Source organism: Camelus ferus, chromosome 10 (assembly GCF_009834535.1).
Source record: "Camelus ferus isolate YT-003-E chromosome 10, BCGSAC_Cfer_1.0, whole genome shotgun sequence".
NCBI lineage: Eukaryota > Metazoa > Chordata > Mammalia > Artiodactyla > Camelidae > Camelus > Camelus ferus.
The window spans coordinates 29,234,526-29,255,247 of NC_045705.1; the positions used below are offsets into that span (position 1 = coordinate 29,234,526).

General features: G+C 47.8%; 1 protein-coding gene across 1 annotated transcript in view; it reads right to left on the reverse strand.

Moving 5' to 3' along the window:
- Positions 1-20,350, reverse strand: part of SYT13 (synaptotagmin 13) — a 35,852-nt gene extending 15,502 nt beyond the window's left edge. The window contains exon 1 of the mRNA XM_032488522.1: positions 20,066-20,350. Within this exon, the coding sequence (XP_032344413.1) occupies positions 20,066-20,248 (183 nt within the window). The 5' untranslated portion in view covers positions 20,249-20,350. The remainder of the gene's footprint in view (positions 1-20,065) is intronic.
- Between the last annotated feature and the right edge of the window lie 372 nt (positions 20,351-20,722).

A 20,722-nucleotide genomic window follows, 5' to 3' on the forward strand; every position in this document is an offset into this window, starting at 1 on the left:
GGTGGGGAGGGGGCAAGCAGAGGAGCCCCGAGGGGCCTGGGAGGAGCCAGGATGTGATATGAGCTAGAACTTGTAGGAGGGCAGGCCTGGAAAGTAGAGGGAGGGGTAAGGATGAGGGCTGGGCCCCAGGTGGAGGCACACAGAGCAGTGATTGATGTTCCCATGTCTTTTTGTCCTCTACAAAGTGGTGTCCACCTCCAAGATTTCATCTAAGTCTGAGTTATGTTTATTACACTATTTCACAATAAGGAAATGGAGGATGGAGGAGCTTCAAGGTCATACAACTGACGAGCTGTATACACTCGAGCCTCCAGACATTCTCACTTCAAATCTGTGTCATTTCCACTGCTCTGCAGCTGCTTCTCAAAAAAAAAAAAAAAAAAAAAAAAAAAAAGAAAGAAAATCCCTGTTTGTTCTGGATGCTGGATTCTAAGTGGCATTCGTAGCATCCCAGGGTTCTGGCAGCTGAGACTCCCTCCTGTTCAGCAGCATGAAAACCCTCAGCTTCCCACAGGCTGCTGGACCACACCCTCTTCCCAGAGTCATCCTGTTCTGTTACTTGTTGGGGCCAGAACCAAGGCTGTGGGCTGGTTTGGGGGAGACTTTTGCATTTACATTTGGTTTCATCTCAGTTCGATCATTTTACGAAAGAGCTATGTTGATTAACTCCCAGTTTGATCCAGTTTGGCTGACTTTGCATTTTTAATGGAGAAATGATCATCGGGCTCAATGCTGAGTGAGGTTCAGTCTGTGTCACCTCCCGTCTCTGCACAGCCTGGGTCCGCGTTCCTCCCTGCCCACTGGGTCTCACTTTGTGCTGCTGAGAACTTTGGGAGCCACCAACGAGTGTGTGAGATGCACCCCAGAGCAGCAGGCTGGGCTTTTCTTGGGTCTCTGTCAATCTCTATCTTCTCCCACAACCACCTTCTCTCCAAGTCACCAGGTTTTCTCCAAGTCACCCCTTGGGGAGTAGAACCCAGGGGAAGGGGAGGGGGCTTCTGTTTGTTCTGATTCTACCCATTCTTGGCAACTTGGAGACTGTTTCTGGCCCAGGGATTGGCACCTGCCCTGGGGAAACCACCCCAGACAAAATGAAAGGACTTGCTTTCCATGGCACTAGAAGAGATTTTGTCCCCTGCTGGACAGGAAACACGTGGTCTTGTCTCACGACTGCAGGGTGAGCCAGTCCTAGGACAGAGCCAACACGGTGGACCACAGAGCGGAGAGACAGAAGGAAGCTGTGACTCTGATGACAGTGTCATTAATCCACCGACTCAACCAAGCCTAAAAGCTGTCTTACCTCTGCACTTCTGGTTACAGGAACAACGTCTTTCTTATTATTGAAGACTGTTTGGATTGAGGGCTTTGTGACCTGCAGCCAAGAGCATTCCGAATGGATGCACTGCATTTTTACTGAGCATCACAGGAGATCGTGACCCTGGTGCAGAGAAATTCTGCCTAGGCAAAAACATCCTCCCTGAACCTTGCCCTGAACCCCTCTGCATCCAAACAAAAGCATCCTGTGCGGCAGTGGCTGCCTTTAGTGGAGAATGATTTCTAGACTTTGACCCGGTGGAGAGGCAAGTCCGATGACTGCAACACAGGCCTCTTCAAGGAGCAAAAGCAGCAGCTGATGACCTACCTCGTTCCCTTGTACAGTCTTATTTACTGCATTTCAAACCACTGGTTCCACCATGTCTTTCAAATGCATCAATGTTTCCACTTAAATAGCTTAAACTTCAGTGCCCAAGAAGCATAAAAGAGGTTTAGAAGTTGAGGGAGGGATTCTGGGAAAGGATTATAGGTGGAGCGTAGGAATGCTTGGGAGGAAGGAGGCGTTCAGGGGAGCAGATCCCACAGGAGGACCCAAGCTCAAGCCTTACACAGCGGATGTAGGAGGGGCAGGATTCCTCTTTTTCAATACTCCTTGAACCCAGGGAAGAGGGTCTGGGAAGAGAGACGCAGGATGAATCATGGAAGTTGTCCAGCGGAAGCAGGCATTCAACAGTTAGGGAATGCCCAGCCGTGCACAGCGTTGCAGGGGCAGAGATGGGAGAAACATCCTCACTGGTGCATCAGCCTGTTCTGATATGTCTCCTTGGGTTGTCCTTGTCTCACCTGTCTCCGGGACCGTGGGCCACTTGCTCCTCTCCACCAGGGCCAGCTCTACATGGACTCTGATCAGCTTCACGTGGGCACAGCCCCAAATGCCTCATGTCACACCCACGCCACACCCCTCTTGCCACCTGCCCAGGGCTTCTCAGTGACTGCTGAGGTGTGAGACACCCGGAGACACTCCGGGTCCACCCACGGGCAAATCAAACTGTCAAGAGTTAAAACCCCATGGAGAGAACTTGACCACGGTGTGCTGGAAGCCAGACACTGAATTACCCTCCCTTCCTCCTCACTGCACCTCCCGGCGGTGTTCAGTGGCTTTACAGAAGATGACACCTTGAGATCCAGTAGTCTCCTTTGTCACCAACTGGTAGTTGGCTCAGTAACCCTCTCTGTGTGCGCCCTCCCTCCCCCTCTCCATCCTGCATAGGTGGAGGGCACTTCCTGATGAAGAGCCCAGCGCTCTCTGGCAGACAGCTTTCCCGTAATCCCAGCTAAGACAGATGGTGGGGGGGAGGGGTAGCGAACTTTCATTTAATGAATAAATATTTATTGATCCCTACAACAGGCCAGGTCCAACGCTGAGAGTTAGGAACCCAGAAGTGAAGAAGGCAGATGCAGTCCTTTCCTATGGGGCTTATGTTGAAAAAAGGGAAATTAATTATGCAGTTAATGATCTGTAAACAAACATCTAACCTAACTAGAGATGTTAGGTCACCCCTTTTGTGACATAATTAATTTGTTCACCTAAAGACTGTTTATTAATTTGGGGTTTCACGCTGAGGCATCCATCTGAACGCATCACAGCATCCAGGGGTAGGGGAACCAGACCCAGCTGGAAATGGAAACAGATGGCTTTGCCCTTTATACTTGAACTTTAGAAAATGAGAGGGCAGAGAGGAGAAAGTTGGATACAGAGTGCTCAGATGAGGCCAAACACAGGCCACTGCAGCTGGAGTCTGCAGCTCAGCACAGCGGAGTCTCCCTCAGATGGGAGCTGGGTCAGGTGCTGGGGACCTGCCAGCTTCGGTCACTCTGGGCTTTAATACTGGTAATTATGCATAGTGACATGCGTACAGAGTTTGAAATGTGGCCGGGTGGTCAGAGTTCAAGCTCTCAAACAAGACAGCTTGGTTGGAGACGAGGCTCTGGTGGATCCTAGGGAATCTGCCTGTCTAAGAAGCTCCCCAGGGTGACTGTGATGCAGTGGTCCCTGGGGCTCACATGGGAAGGCCCTGGTTTGGGGGAGGTCCCAGAACTCCAGGCAGGGTAGATGGAGAAACGTCCTCTTGTGTGATGAGCTGATCACAGACACGCTCTTCCTCTCAGTCATGTCCTCTTGGCTCCCCACCAACAGTTCTAATTCTGGTAGATCTCCAGTTCCTGGGGAGCTGCTGGTACCAGAATCTCTACTTCTTGGCTGCTTATGGGTGTTTCCACAGGGTCAGGTCCCAGGGGAAGGGCATATTTCAAGCTGCAAAGTTGAAATTCACTTTGAAGAAGCAGCTTGTCTTCCTGTCCAGGCTCCACGCAGTGTTTCCATGGTAACCCAGCACCACACATCTTTCGTTATCCCTTCCAACCTCTTCTCTTCTGATTATTAAGGGTTGTGCCCCCAATCCCTTCTCAGACCCCCTTCCCTTGAGACTCGCCTCCTGCTAGTCTCTTTCCCCTCCCTGGTTATTTTAAATTCTGAAAAGGCCAGTTTGTGGGTGACCCAGCACACTCCCTGCCCACTACCTGGTATCTAACGCAACAAACTAGGAGGTTGATCGGTGGGTTAGCCTGGGGGGTTAGGCCACTTGCCAGCCAGATAAGTGCACTGCCCCAAATAAGCAAGAATGAGCCACAACCAAGAATAACAGCCAGTCGCGGTGCAAACCCTTTCTCCACTGGTAGTCATTCTTTCAATCATTTGTTCAACGATTATAGAATCTCTAGATGCTTGTCAGCTGCAGGAACAACACTGTCCATTTTTCTCGTGGAGTGGGCATTTCCAGTGGGGTAGGGAGCAAGAAACCAGTAGAAGCAAAAAAGCAATCTCAGAAATAAGTCCTATCAAGACAGGGACACATGGTAATGGGGGGGGGGGGAGTAGGAGGAAATGTTGTGTCCGCTAAGAATTTGAGGGTCAGGAAAGGCTTCCTGAGCTAAAAATTTGGAGAAGGGAAAATCATCTCTCATTAATCATGTTTCAGGTACAAGTGTAAGCAATTTACTCATGAGGCTCTATTTAAACCTCAGTGCTTCACGAGGGAGGCTTTATTGTTATCCTCCATAACAGAGGAGGACACTAAGGCACAGAGGACTTAGTCTGAAGTCACATAGTTAACTAGACACAGAGCTGGGATTCGAACCCGGGCACGTGATTGTGGAGCTTGCAGGCTTTACAGCTTGGCCATGAGCTTCCCTACCTGGGAGAGACCAAGGAACCAAAGATGCAGTGGTCTGTTATCTTTCTAAAGTCTTGGATAGATCTAAGGAGAAGCCTGCAGGGGCTGGGGGGAGGATGTCCCACCTCCACCCTCCTGCCCCAGCCATCTACACATTGATTCCATCAATCATTGTTTGACATTGAGAACCTTTTACGTGATGGAGACCATAGCAGACACTGCGTGTATGGGGAGGAGTAGGCGGTGGGGGGATTGGTATACTAATAACCGCCATGATGGGGACCAGCAAAATACGAGACAGAGTAAACAGGAGTACATCAAACTTTGCCTGGGGAGGGTACAAGGTGGAGTATGGGGGAGTGGGGAGGAGAATTTCATAAAGACTGAGAGACTCAGACTTTTGGTTGATGCCTTCCACCCCAAAACCCAGACAGCGATGGAGAAGTGGAGACAGGTGGAGAAGTGGAGAAGGGCTTTCTGGGCCAAGGCAGCAGCATGAAAGCCTGCAGTATGTTCAGAGAACAGCAGGTACCACTAACACTTAAAGTCTCATGAGAAGAGGAGGGACAATGGGTGTTGCAATTATCCCAGCACTTCTGGATGACCCAGAATTCAAAAACAGATTTTAAAAATAGTAATTCCACAGGGCTGGAAACCACACAACGGCATGCTCTTGCCTAGAGATTCTCGTAGGTGGTGCCTGCAGCAGCTCCATCGGTCGCATCACCGTGCCTGAAAGGGTGATATGGCCGCCATGTCCTGCCCACTTCCTCTGTACTAGATTTTCTGCAAAGCTCAACAGACTTTATTGTATTTAATTCTCACAAAACCCTACGGAAAAGTGGCTACTATTTTCCCTTTTCTATACCCTTATATCAATAAATAAAAATAACCTAATTCTTTACTCTACAGAGGAGGAAATTGAGACTCAGAGAGATTGAAACTTGTCCAGGATCCCACAGCTAATGTATGACAGCCCTAGGCTTGGACCACGACCAAGCACTTGGATCAAGCCAGTAGTTGCCAAATGACACTCTGTGACATGGTTCTCTGGGGACTATGTCTCTGGATAAATAGGTAAAAATGAAAACGTCTAGATCATTGCTTCTGATTTGCTGGCAGGTGCCATGTCATTAGACTGATGACCCCATGCCCCTCCCCACCCAGGTATCTGGCTGTTGGAATGACCTGCCTGGGTGTTTGGGCATCAGCTTTCTTATCGCTCTCAGTTCTGAACTGAGTTTGACATTCATTGTGCAGAAAATGTGTTTCACTTGTGACGTGTGCCAAGACACGGTCAAGACTATGTTATGACCTCATCAGCACTCGTCAGAAGCATTGTTTCAAGGCTAGAATATTTTGAAAGGTCACAGAAAACTCCCCTGGTCAGCAAACTGGGGCTCAAACACAGTCTTCTCTCCCCAACTATCCATCCTTATCCTCCCATCTCCAGCCACCAGAGCGTGGCTGTTGGCAGTGGGTTTTGTCCCTGAGCCAAGTCCCTCAGCCAGGCTTTAACTTTTAAAATTCTACTACCCTCTCCACTGTATTGGTTTACTAGGGACTTAAAAGTCTTTCTTTAAACTGAGCCCATTTGTAGGAGGAGGATCTCAGCCTTGCATTATCATTAACTTTGATGAGATGGGAACACGCATGCTTACTTAGTGTTGGTCTCGATGGTCTTAAGCAACAGTGTCCATTCGAATACTTTAGATTTTTTTCCTCAGTTTCTGATTTGTGGGAGCTATGTTTTTAATATAAGACAGTCATTTGGGTATTAAAGGCTGAAAAGGCTATTTATGCGCCAGTTTCCTTGACACTGAATTCAGATCCTGTTTCAGAATAGTTGTAGGATTCTTTGATTTTATGATATTTGGATAACTGACAAAACCATAAATGAAGGTAATGATTTCCAAGATTGTAATTATGCCAATATGTTACACATGAGAGCTAGCATACTGAAGTTGGATGCTTTTTTTTTGTTTTGTTTTTACCCATTTGGAAAATTGATTAGAGCACTTTTGGGGTTTTTCTTATAACAATACTTCTTTCATACATTTGCAATATGATAAGATTTCTGAGTGGGAGAGAAAGGAGGTGAATTCTGCAGAATCCTTCAAGTATGTGAATAGCACCCATCAAAAGTGGTGCAGCTCAGAAAAAAAGTACAGAAAACCACTCATTGAAGACTTCCTTCCACTCAGGTGCAGATACTTGGAAAGCACATTGATTTCTAAGCCGGTGGTGTGAAAAACAGCCAAGTTGTAAACCAAGGCTTCAAAGCAGGACAGATACTGTTTTACTAGATTCTCCTTATATTTTGGTTTTAAGCCAAAACCCTCCAATTAAGCAACCCTCAGATTTCTGCCCAAACAGAAATCAGCACATGTTTGCTGCCAACTAACTATGTAGTCACCCACCCTATGTATCATGGAAGATACATAAATAATTCTCTGCCCTCTGGAAGTTTACCATCCAATGGTGGAGGTGAGATATTCTATAAATGGGAAACATGAAGTGCTTATGCTACAATTCTCCTACCCTCTGCCCATGGCAGACATGACTAATCAATCCAAGCATTCTTTCCTGCTGTGATCAGACACAGTCTGTTCAGCTCAGGGCTCCAGGAAGCCACTAACAATAAGTTGATATGGAAGATGAATGCTCTCTGATCTTCCTGATGCATACTTATAAAAAGATCAAGAAGTAGAGAAAACAGTCTTAAAAGGCCAAATGTCTGGACTGTGTGCTACAGAAGACCTAAAGAGGAGTTCCTCTGAGTCAGTGAGATCAGAGAAGGCTTCCTGGAGGAGGGGCTTCAGCCCAACATTCAAGGATGACTACAGAGAAGAGAGGTAGAGGTATCTCAAACAGAGAGAATGGCAGCAGTGTGGGTACAGAGGGGTGCACGCTCGGGATGTGGGGAGTCTGGCAAATTGGCTGAAGGGAAAGGTGGGGGTTGAGAAATGGGTTTGCAAAGGAATGGCGCAGGCTGTGAAGGGCCTCCAGAGACTTCCCCAAGGAAGTGGAGTGGACAGTGCTTGGGCTGGAATGATGTGTAGTAAGAGGGAGGAATCCAAAAGAGGTGCATCAAAGAAAAGTACCTCCATTATTACCTTTCAGGTCTCCTTTTCCAAAAAACATAATCTCTGAATCTCACTGGATGTCCACAGCCACAGCAAAGTTTGGGCAACAGATTGGTTCTTCCGTATGACTTTCATGGGAAATCAGCAAGGAGATTTCAAGAGACGGCCACTGAGGGGCCTCTTCTAATATTCTCCTCCCAGCTGTCACTTCGGCAGACTCAAAGCCCGTGAGTAGCATCCATAGATGTAGCTGTTCCTTCTTTCAAACGGGATCCAAATCTATCAGATTTCCCTTCTGCATCACATGGGCCAACACTTGAGCAGTCTGCATAATGTTGTCACAGAATATGATTTGACCACAGGAGGTCAGTAACATCAGAATATTTGGCTCTATAAATATCACTATGAATGTCAAATATTTTTCCTCAGCTCATTTGGAGCTTTTTGAAATGAGCCACAGCCCTAAACCTTCTGACCCGCAGGTGTGTCTGTGTGGCAAGCACATGTTACAAGCTTCGAGCCGTGCAGAGCACCATGCCAGGTGCTGGGTCAAACAGGAAAATGAAAGTGGTTTCTAAACAACGAAGCCTTGTGCAAACAGAGGGCTTTATCGTGTGGACCCCAACCTTGGCCAATTTGTGTATACTCTCCCTGACCTACTGACTCTCCTTTTATTGTGATTAATTATTAGGGGCGGTAATAACAGCTAACATTGATTGAGTAGCCAATCAATAAAGGTTGTGGCAGGAGCAGATGGCACATTCCAAGTGGGTAATTGAGGGCAGTTTCATAAAGCAGGTGTTTACAAAGGTGTGGAGGGTTAAGGAAACTAACAAGTAGTGGGAAATATCCTGGGGTCAGGAGTAGCTGGGCACTGTTCGCACACCTAGACCTGGCCTTCTGGGGCCAGGGCACAGGTGGGTAGAAAATGGGGTAGGTTTGGGCAGGAGTAGGGAGAGGGAGGAAGGGAAGAAGGATGCAGAGAGTGGTTCTGGACACAAAGGGATGATTTCCAGCCTAGCACTTACGTTCTCAGCACTGCCTTACCTGGATTATCTGACTAAATTCTCACAACAATCCGGTGACAATGACACCGTTCACAGATGGCCACATCGAGGCACAGAAAAGTTAAGATACTAGCCCACTGTCACACAGTAAGTGACGGGCAGATTGGAACTGGAACCCAAAGCCCAAGTGTTTCATCCCTTCCACGCATCTCGTATGTGAAATCTAATCATTCATAGGAATAATTTTAATGATAACTTAATTGTTCATACCACTTATTAATGTGGTAACCATTTGGTGTATTGTTGCAATTCGTGCGTCCTCCCAAGGCCACCCACAGGAGTCACAGGAGCCCCATTTCTTTTTGTCGGCCACAGCAGTTAAATTAAAATGGTTAAATAAAATAAATAAATTAACTTTTAAAAGAGAAATATTTTTTGAATGAAGGAATATCCTAGCAGTATAACATTCATGACCCCCCCTTCCAGTTCTAACAGAAACCTTTCATTTTTCACATCTGGAATATTTTTAATGAACTCTCTCTTTCCTGTGTAGTGAATACACAGGCAAGGCATTGCTTTGATAAAAGGATAATATGAGAAAATAATTCAGAGATACCTGAAACATACTCAGGGTGGTAGCCAGGGGCTGAGTCTCTTGCGTGCTTCCCAGCGTTATCTCATTTAGTCTTCAGTATTATCGTAGAGAACCTCATTATTATTACCTCTGCTTTGGTGATGAGAAAACTGTGATTCAGAATGGTCAAGGTCATTTAGCTGGAAAACAGTGGAGGCTGAATTCAAATTCAGGTTTGGGGTCTAAGTCGAATTTGCTTCCTATCATATCTCAGCCGCTTGATTATGAAACGAACATTTTCCTTCTAAGAGGCAATTTCCTCTTTTGAGTGGTCTCAAAAAACCAGATTGTTCTTACCTAAAATGAATTCTGGAGGGTATCCAAAATCAAGCAAGTCTACTATGCAGTGGCTACCCATGGGATACCTAATCTCCTGTCCTTCCCGTTCTTTGTCTCTACCAGCTTTGTAAGGAGCTGTTGCTGCTTAAAGGATCCATCCCACTCTCGTTGTAAGAGACATGTTTATTAGATGATGCAGTTGCAGGGAAAGCGCCTAACAGCCCTCGAGACCGTGTTGATATTTTCCCATGGAGTTCCGTCTCTTGACATGCCATCACTGCCTTCACTGTATGTCTCTCCCGTTAGCTTGCCTGTTCTTTGTGGATTGACTGCGCTGGAAACGGAAACACATTCTAAGATGCTTGGGGTGGGGGTGCCCTGTGAGAAAGGAGGAGGGGATTTGGAACACAGAATGAGCTTCGAGCTCACTGAAGTCATCCTATGCTTCATTCTGCAGCTGTTTCCATCAAGTCTTCTTGTTGCCCAACCAAACTGCTTTCCCCCAAACTTCCCTTCACATTCAGATGCTGTCCTCTCCAAAACATCAGTCTTAATTCTACTTGAAGACCAGAGTCTTCACTATCCTGCCTCAGTAACTTACATTCCTCTCATCAGGCCACCCTGAGCAGCAAGTCCAAAACCATGTGGCTTATAATGATTTTCCAAGTAAAACATGGTCTTCCGGGGTATTCTCTCATCGGCCTTTGCTGCAGAATATTTTTTAAAACTGTCTCCAATGTTAGCTGCTGAACAGAGACTTGCAGGGAGGGAAACCAGTGAAAAGTGAAGCTGCCACACCCTCCAGGCTTGTCTTGATTCCTGGCTGTGTCACTGAAGGTCAGCACAGGGATTCTTCCGCAAGCTCAGAGTCTTCCCCTGCGCTCTTGTGCTTGTGATTTTTATTTTGGCTGCAGGCAGAGGCTGCAGCCCCATGAATCCCCTCCTCCGCATTCATCTATCCATCCATCCGCTGACTCATGCAGTCATTCAACATTTCTTCTCACCTCTCTTGCTATCTGCCTGCTCAATTTTTCTATAAAGGAAAAGTACATCTTAAACTTAATGAGTCTGGGGCCAGAGGTAGTCAATGAAATATGTCAAAGTACCCTAGAGTCTCTGCCAGAAGGACTGAGTCAATTTCACAGAATTCCCATTGGATGCTCCTCCCTTTTTCTTTTATTCATATATGTAACTATGTATTCACATTCATATATGCATATGCATATATTCATATATGCAACCACCCCCTCATTATTTGACTCTAATCTGTTCATGGAAACATGCTGCCTAGTGAATTTCAGAAAGTAGTCACTCATATTCCATATTTTAAATGGGAAAAATTATAATGCATTCCAAGTCTACCTGAAACCTCAATCAACTTCCCAAAATATCACTGTATATTACAGTAACGCTCTTAAACACCATGTAAAACTCTCCCAGGAATGTTCTATAATATGAATCAATTAAAACACCCTTTGCCTAATTAGCACTTAGGGAACTCCTCAGTGGAAAGGTTTCTGTGTGTGCAGCGGACTGACACCGTAGGGGATCAAGGCTCCTCCTCCGGACATCACACTGGCCTGGAAATGCCAACATGAAGAAATAATGCTGAAATATAGTAAATACCACCTCAATTAGACCTGGGTTTGTAGGGGCCCCAAGAACCTGGGTGATGCAGATTAGAACCCACGAGGGGCTAAAGCTGGATGGGGTAAAGAGTGAGGAAGGTGATGGTGATAAGATGTAACATATTTAAAGGATGGAGTAGCAGATGCAGATTTGCTGGGAGAACCAGGAGCCAGCACTGCCACACACTCCACTCCTCTTGTGAGAGCCAGGAGCCATGAAATGTTTTTCCAGGTGCGCCCATGTGGATTCACTGTGACGGGCATTCAATACAGAGAGGAAATGCTTCTTAAAAACTTGCCAGATACTGATGAAAGTTTTTTAAATAAGAATTTGTATTTTTTTAATTAAAACCCTAGATAATACCACCATGAGATACGACTTCGCACCCACTAGGATGGCTGCATCAAAAACCAAAAAAAAAAAAACAAAAAACCCACAAAAAATGAAATTAACAACGGCTGGAAAGAAGGTGAAGAAATTGGAACCCTTGTACCTTGCTGGTGGGAATGTCAATGGTGCAGCTGCTGTGGAAAGCAGTTTGGAGGGTCCTCAAAAAGTTAAACATAGAATTACCATCGGACCCAGCAATTCTACTCCTAAGTATATACTTGAAAGAATTGACAACAAGTACTCAAACAAATACCTGTACAGGAAGGTACATAACAGCACTATTCCAATAATGAAAAGGTAGAATCACCCCAAACATTCATCAACCAATGACTAGACAAACAAAATGAGTCATATAGATATAATGGGATATTATTTGGCCATAAAAAGAAACAAAGTACTAACACACCCTGCAGCATGGATGAACCTTGAAAACACTATGTTAAGTGAAAGAAGCCAGACACAAAAGGTCACATATTTTAAAATTCCAAGTATATGAAACGTCCAGAATAGGCATAGCCATAAAGACAGAAAACAGACTGGTGATTGCCAGGGACCGGAGGCGAAGACATGAACAGAGAGTGTCTGTGTAAGGAGGGTGGGGTTTTCTTCAAGGGCGATAAAAATGTTTTAGGACTAGATGTAGGTAGTAATTGCACAACATTGTGAATGTACAAAATGCCCATGATTTGTGCACCTTAAAATAGTTAATTTTTTGTGAATTTCAGCTCGATTTTTTAAAAAAAGTTTGAAAATAACTGTAACTTTCATATTGTCAGTACATTGATCAGCGCCCCCCATGTGGGCAAATGTGTGATACGTGATTGAATAAATGAATGTGTGAACCTGTCCATGGTCCACAATGCGTTGCTTGCTCAGGCTCCTGTCCACCTCCCCAGCCTCATCATACACTGGGCACCCCTTCTCTCTGCTCTCCAGGCACACTGACCTTTCCCTGGGCTCCCTTAAGTGTTAATCTGCCTCCTGTCCCAGGACCTTTGCACGGTCTCATTTCTCTGTCTGAAGCCGCCCCTCACACCCCTCCCCATTGCACTGGTTCACTTCCCCTCCAACTCCAGCTCTCTGCTGGGCCATCTCTGTCTCCAGGAAAGCCTTCCCTGATCTCTCGACTGGGTCAGTTCCACCTGACACTCTCACAGCATTAAAACTTTCTCTTCAGGTCACTTGCCACCATCACACATTTTCATTTATTTGTGCTCTTCTTCTCCTAACTCTGGCCTCCCCCATTACAATGTAAGTCCGTCAGGACTGAGACACAATGTCAGTGCAGTGGCTAGTGCACCCCAAGCACCGTACGAGGTGCATGTATGTGCTCAGGAAACGTAATGCAAGGAGGGAGGTGAGGAGATGGGAGGAAGGAATAGATCTATCTTTTTCATCTCTGTTCCTTTAGCAATCTACTAGCTCATTGTTTCTTAACAAATTGGTTATAGGGAGACCTTTGTATGCACATGTGTGCCAATTCAGGCACAGACATGCAAAACCCCTTAGTTCTTAAAACCCGTTTCTGTGAAGTTCTTCTCCATCCTCAAAGCAGTGTCTCCCAATGCTTGTTGGCAGAAATAAGTTCCAGAGGCAGTGAATGTGATAACACTAAAGATGAAGTGGGAGCTGAACTCTTACTGGTTTTCGGGAAATTGGAGGTCAGATAGCGTGGATGGTACAGGCACCGTCTACACGTATTCTGATTTCTCCCACTGGGGCGTACCGTCACTCTTAAACTCATCCCCTCTTCTTTGTCTTCCGGGTCTGCTGCCTTCCCATCCTGCTAGTCTCTCTCCTTCTTCTGCCTTTACCATAAGCCCCTCTGATTTCCCATTTGGGTATTTCTTCCATCATGCTCTGACGGCCTCTCTATTCCTCTTCCTGTACCCTGGTACCTGACAGCAACCTGAGCCAGGATCTCAAAATCTAAAAATGTCGGAAGACGCAGCAATGTTTTCTGCTAACAAATGGTGCTAGAGAATCGTCAATCCCATGAAGAGAAGAGCCATGCAACAAAACTATCCACATGCTGTACCAGAGGAGAAACTAGAAAGAGATGTGACAGGTCTGGGACCTGTCACTGAGAAGGGATTGATGCACAGACCAAAGGTCCACCTTATGTCTCAAAGGATCTAGTCTTTCCAGCGGGTGTGTCCTCATCTCCCTGAAATAATCTATGCTAATTTCTTGATGCAAAATTCATACTGTCTTCCCTGTTGCTAAGCTACCAGCCCAAACATGTTTACTGTGTAAATTTCTCTGGAGGGTGCAGGGCTGCACCCAGGGCTTGAAGCTTGTTGGATGCAAGGTGGTGAAACCACCCAAAGCTCTGGGAAAGGTTCCTGAAGCTGACCAGCAAAGATGCATATGTTGGAGACACTTTTAGCCCACATCTGGGGAAACACAGTGGCTCAAGAAAGATTTTGACAAGTTTTTTCTGCTCATTTTCAGTCATTGGCTAGAGGTATAAGCTCTGAAGCCAGACTTTCTAAATTTGATTCCCAGCTCTGCCGCTAAATAAGGTACTTAAGTGTTGTGTGTTTTACTTTTCCCATGTGTAAAATGGAAATAATAATTATGCATATTTCATAGGGCTGTTATGAGGATAAAATTAATGTGGTTAAAGAGCTTAGAACAGTGTTTGGCACACAGAACTCAATCAATGTTAGCTCTCCTATCACTGTGATTTATTACTCCGTGGAAATAGATCCATTTGTTGTTTGTTTGTTTATATGAGTAGGAGAACTTACCAGCCAGGAGATCAGCTGAGAAATCAATCCTTTTAAAGGACTGAGAATCCAAGGAAGTCATACCTGACAGCAGCCCAGAATCTAATCGGTCCCAGGAGTGGGGTTAGCAATTCACATTGGCCTCCTGTGATCACTGAAGTACAGGGGAGACCTCGGCAGAGCAGCCAGTGAGAACTGGAGAACGTTCTTTGGGCTGAAGGTGGGGATACTCCTCCTAAGGATTCCCCATGGCCCCCCCGTCACCCCCATCACGGTGGCACTGTAACACCTTCATGGCAACTGCTGGCTTCATTGTCTGTCTCCCCACGTACAAGGGAGAGCATATGTCTGTCTTTTTATTGCTGTATCCCAGTGCCTAGCATGTGCTCATTAACCTTTAATGAATGAACTTTTTAGCTGATGAAATGCAGCCTCTGGGCTCTGATCCATCCTCACTCTGACAAGTCTGTATGTAGACAAGTGATCTGGGAGGATGTTGCTCCCGTCGCCTAAGGAAGAGAAGAACAGACGGGAGGGTTGATCAGACCATGTTAATGTTCTCCAGGTCCTAGTCTGAAGGAGGAGGTGGCTGCAGGAGAAGCAGCAGAAAGCAGACAGGGCCCTGGAGGTGGTGTGTAATGGACCACAAAAAAAAGAGGGCCATGTCTCCTGATTACGGCCTCCAGATCCTCCTGGTAATAAAAATACTGGCTTGATACTAAATTAATGTTCACAAACATGATACTGCAACATGACAAATATTAATAAAAATTTTACTGAAGTATAACTACATTCAGAAAAGGACACGAAGCATAAGTGTAGAGCTGGATGGATTTTCTTTTGTAAAGTGGACACAGCTGTGTCACCAGGACCATGTCAAGAGGTAGAGCTTATAAACAAAAGCCCAGAAGCTCCCCCTACTCTGTCCCAGTCATTACCTGCCCCCAGTAGAAACCCCAGACCTAAATTTTCAATTTGAAAATTTGATTTCAAATCTTGTGGCATCTTAACTGTGTGCATCCCTTTGCACCTTCCATCTCTTATTCAGTGTTATGCCACCATATGGTGATTTAACTCAAAGTATACATTGATGGGTTATCACGTGCCCAGTATCACACCAGATACTGTCAGGGATACAAGGAAAATGAAACACACTCCGTGATCTTGGAGGGAAAATGACTCCACTCTACATATGTTGTTTGATTAAAGTACAGCATGTATTTATATTATTTCTTAAAAGCTTAGGATTGATCTGTTAGTGTTTGCTATAGTCTGAATGCTTGTGCCCCCCTCCCCTGCAAATTCATATGATGCTATTAGGAGACGGAGCTTGGAGGGGGTGGTTAGGTCATGAGGGCAGAGCCCTAATCATAAATGGGATTAGTGCCCTTAGGAAAGTGGCAGGAGAGAGTACCCTCACCCTTTTCCACCAGGTGAGGTTACAGCCAAAAGTCTAGGAAGCAGGTCCTCACCAGACACTGAATCTGTCTGAGCTTTGACCCTGGGCTTTCCAGCCTCTAGCACCATGAGAAATAAACTGTCATGGTTTGTAAGTGACCCACTCTGTGGTATTTTGAATGAACTAAGACAGTGTTGCGTGAAAAGGCATTTCACTTCTCAACTCTGCTGGAAGGAGGGTAGGGTTTACAGTTGGTAGTAAGTAGCATTGGCAGAGGGGGCTGGGAGATGTGGATAAAGAGGCCTGGGGACCACTGCTGAGGGGCCAGGTGACTTGAATAAAGCCTTTGATCGCATATTAGCTTCAAGGTGACAGCAGCAGGGTTGTTCCAGAAACCTCTGAGATGCACTTGAGAAGACTGATGTAGGGGACAGCAAGGTGAGCACCAGGTGGGGAGAAGACCTGACACTGAAGCGAAAGCTTTCTGAGAACAGGGTCCCCACTCCATGCTAAGTAGGGATTTAGGTTAGCCAAAACGAAGGCTTCCTCTGAAAGGACCCAGAAATGCGGAGAGTGGCAGCCTGTGCAGACAGCGTGGAAAGGAAATTCTAGGGGAAGGAACTAATGGGCCTGGCTGCCGAGCACTGATAGATGCAGCAGCAGCGGTGAAGTGAAGGTGATCACGTGCACACACACATACATGCACACGCGCACACACACACACACACACACACCCATGCACCCTGTTCTGCTTCTCTGCTCTGTCTCCTGCTCAAGCCGCCTGGTCGTCACTGCATAATAACCCAGCTTTCAAAGCCGGGCTGAGGACAAGGAAGGCGGTCCGGGGCGATACTGCCGCACTCCAGCGGGCGGCGTAGTAAGACTGAATCCCTCGCATGCAATCCCTAGGGCTGCACGCAGGTTAGGGTGAGAGACTGTGTAAGAAGGCAGGATAAAGGGTCCACAGTGTGCATTTCAAAAAAGCCAAGAAGGACTATGAGTTGAAGCCAGCCAGAGGCACGAACGGTGACGGATGACTGCGGGCTTGCACCCTCTCCCACCTCCCACTCAGCAAAGATTCCGGACGGATTCCTTCAGCTGCCTGGAGAAGCCTGTGGGTACGTCCTCAGAATGTTTGAAAGAGCAGCAAATTAAAGACATAGGACTATAACAGTACATCCAATAAAATCAATCGAGGGAAATGGCTATGTGTGCCTCTTTATTCATTTATTAAATAATAGGATCTAGCTGGAGATTTAATAAGTACTATCATTTAGAATTAGAGAGGATCCTAAATGCTCTTGTGAAGCATCTGCTGCAGCTGTGCTCTGCTCTGAACCTATCTGTGATTTCCCTTGAGGACCAAGTCAGAGCTATTGTCAATATTCCTGTGCTGTGTTGTTTATATTCTTATTTACAGAAAATGCTAAGTTTCAGGTAGATGCTAATGAAAATAAAGATATAATTTTTCCCTCTCCAAGACCATGAACCCCTTGCGTTTTATCTACAGACCCTATGTTGAGGTCTGTGGACCTTAGGTTAAGAACCCCCAGGGGAAAATTCAGAGTCAGTTCTTCTCAAAATCACTACAAACTTCAACTTCAGCCAACCATTCATGGCCAGAAATCAGATTCTGATGGCCTGTTAATCCAAGGAATTTTTCCAGCAACCACAACCAGCGACTTACAGAGACATGGGTGGTCACTCTGTATCCCACAGACATCCCAGTTCTCAGTGGTTGCAGGAATCTAGAACCCTCTTCCCCTCACCCCCAGGCCCTCTCTCTTTAAGGAACATCTTCAGGGAGTCTTTCTTACCTGACTCTCCTCTTTGTCAACGTGCGCCATGCCCATCCCCCTGCTGCCACCTCTAACAACACTTCCTTTACTTTTTTTGAAACGTCAATCATCAATCGTACTGTCTTTTCTGAGTGGACTTTATCTGGGTCAGTAGCTGAATCAGCCAGAGCACAATGGGAGCCAAACCCACACGGTGAGCTCTCACTTCGTCACCCCCATGCTTGCCCAGGTGCCCAAATCCTCGTTGCTGAAATGTTACTGGGATGTGAATGGATGGGTCTCGAGCATCAACAAACGTTTATTGTGCCCCTCCTGAGCAAGCCCTGGGCTGCAAAGGCCTGGTATATGTCTCCATATTTGAAGAAATAATGCAGACAATAATCCCCAACAGCTGGACATGAGGATGCCTTTATTTGTCAACAGTTTCTTATTGGGCACCTCCTAGGTTCCAGACAGAGTAGGTGCAGGGAACAAATATTAGACAAGTAAGCAGATATGAAAAATCACATCCAATTGTTACATTTGCTACAGAAAGAAGGAAGCCATTGGAAAGGAACAGTAAGGAGAAGGCGATGGGGGAGGTTGTTTCGTTGCACGTGGCCATAACCAAAATCCTCCCTGAAGAGGTAAAATTCAAACCAAAAGAGACCTAAAGGATGAGAAGGAGCCATCTGTGTGGAAAGCCAGAGGACAACAGGAGGGGTTGGTGTCAAAACTCCAGGGAAGCTGAAACTTCCCAGGAAGAGGGGAAGTGGCATTATCTGGGCGGGAGAGGCAAACACCTGCCGCATGGAGATGGCTGGGGAGTGGAGTGGAGTAGCTCACAGCATGGACACCAGAACCAGACTAGCGTGGCCAGAATCTGGCTCTAACGCTTCTGCAGCTGTGTGGCCTTGGGCAAGTCACTCACCCTCTCTGAGCCTTAGCTGCTCCATCTTTAACTTGGGATCATCACAGATGTCCTTCATGGTGTTGTTCAATGCATTAAGTGGAGAGCACTTAGCACGGAGCCTGGCACAGAGTATGTGCCATGATGGGTTTTGCTGTGATTTGTTCCGAGATCAGTGAGAAGTTGTGGAGGCTTTTAAGCCAGGGAGAGGCATAATCTAGTTTGTCTTTAACAGATTATTGGCCATTGTGTGGGCTACTAGTCATCAAATCAATAAGTCAAAGAGTTGGAAGGGATCCCAGAGGTCATTTACATCAACACCTTCCCCTGTGGTTCTCTCTGGGAAGGGGAGGGGACGATGCCTGAAAAGCCACCACTGTGAAAGGCAGAAGAATAGCCATCTCTTAATGTGCTGGATCGGGGAGGAGGCCGACAGGCAGCAGGTCACAACTTCTAGAGAAGGGCTAACCCCCCAGCCCCTCCCCAACCCCGTGCCCACGAGCGGGGAGCCCACCACTCCCACTGCAGATGGTTCCAGGCCCACACCCCGCTGCCCAACTGACTCCTGTTCCTGCCAGTGTCAATGTCACTTTTCTTGGATTGCAGGTGCCTCAAGGACAGCAGCCATTTCCTTCCACCCTCACTGTGCAGTGACTGACACAGGCCCCGAGCAACTGGGCCTCAGAGCTTTTGAATAATTCATTGGCACAAGGAAGGTGGAGTCACAGCATTGTGGATGTTCTGCTCCTGGAATTATAGGCTGTATAAGGAATCCAGAGGGGCTTGGGAAGCCACTGTCACCCCCTGCCCCAGGGCCTGCCTTCTTCCAGTCATTCAAGCCAGACTTTTCCTCTCGGGTCTCCAAAGAATATTTTGTACTCCCCACTTTAGAAGTGTGTCCTGGGTTCACAGCCCATGCAGGGCAGTCCTTCCTAACCTGCCCACAGGCCTTCAGGACCCCTTCAGCAGAACTGTACAATGGGGACACCACCCATTTCCTGCCCAAAGAGGCTCCAGGGACAAGCTAAGGCATGGGATGAAAGCCCTCGCGGTCTCCAGGGGCATCTCCAGACACTTCCTGGGGGAACTGGCTGGCTGGAACTGGCGGCTGCTGGGAGGGCGCGAGGCTCCGCCAGGCCCTCCCATATTCACCTGCCCCCTCCCCAGCGGCCCCGACAGCAGACATCTCCTCTCTGGATTTCGGTGGATTTCCCCCTTCTCAGCTCTGGCAGTGCTTTCCCTACACCAGCCCACAATACTTCCTCTCTCTTCCCTCTCACAGTTCCCGTTCCTCATCTCCCCAATTCTGCCAGCATCTCATTCTCCACCATTTCTCTCTCAGCCTCCCCGAACCCTCACAGCCCCCTCCTCCAGCCCCTCACAGCCTTTCTCTCTTATTACTCCTCCCAGCCCCATTCCTATCCAAGTCCCCTTTCCCATTCCCCTCTGTGCCCGCCCATTTAGGGCTCGCCGTCCGTTCCTCTCCTGTCCCCCAGCCTCTCTCCCCCAGTCATCGTCTCCGACGCCCCCTGCCCACAGGCCTTCAGGACCCCTCGGCGGGTCGCCAAGTGCGTCCGTGGAACCTACTCCCCGCCGTGCTCCGTCGCGCAAAGAAGAACGACGACCGTTCCCTCCCACTCACTCCCCCGCCGCACCGCCCGGGAGACCCACCCCGGCCCGGCCCGGGGAGGCCGCGAAGCCGCCCCCTCTCACCTGTTGGGCGGACCGGAGCACACCGGGCCTAGCCTTCTCCGGATCCGGGTCCCGGTCCCGCTGCAGCACCCCTTTCTTGGGGTGCATGTGCCGGCACAGGCAGGTGACCCCGCACAGCGCGAGGATGCTGGTGGCCGTGCCCAGCGTGGCGCCCAGCGCGATCACGGGCACGGACAGCACCATGGTGCCGGCTCCCCGGCTCCTGCGCTGGGCTCGTCCCGCCGCCGCGCACCTCCCTGGCCTGGGATCCGGGCGTGCTCGCCGCTCTCCCGCCGCCGGAGGGGCGGGGAGGAAGGGCGGCTCGAGGACGTCAGAGCAGGAGGCTGGACCGGGGGCCGGCTGGTGCGCCCGCGCTCCGCACCGCGTCAACCAGCGTCCCTCCCCAGCAGCACGTGACCAGACCCCCCACCCCAACCCAAGCCGGAGCCGGTCAGGTAGGAGGAACCTTAGGGTCATCTCGGGCCATTCTTCAGGCTTTACGTAGGAGGACACTTGGGTCCAAGAAGGACAGGAGCTCTCCGAGGTCACACTGTGTGTTAGCGGGCAAACAGGGGCTCAAACCCAGGCCTGCAGCTCCGTCTCGATAGGGGGTCATTTTACCAGACTTCTACCCTTTTGTTCACCCTCTCTGGACAAGGAGGCTGTAAAATCATTCAA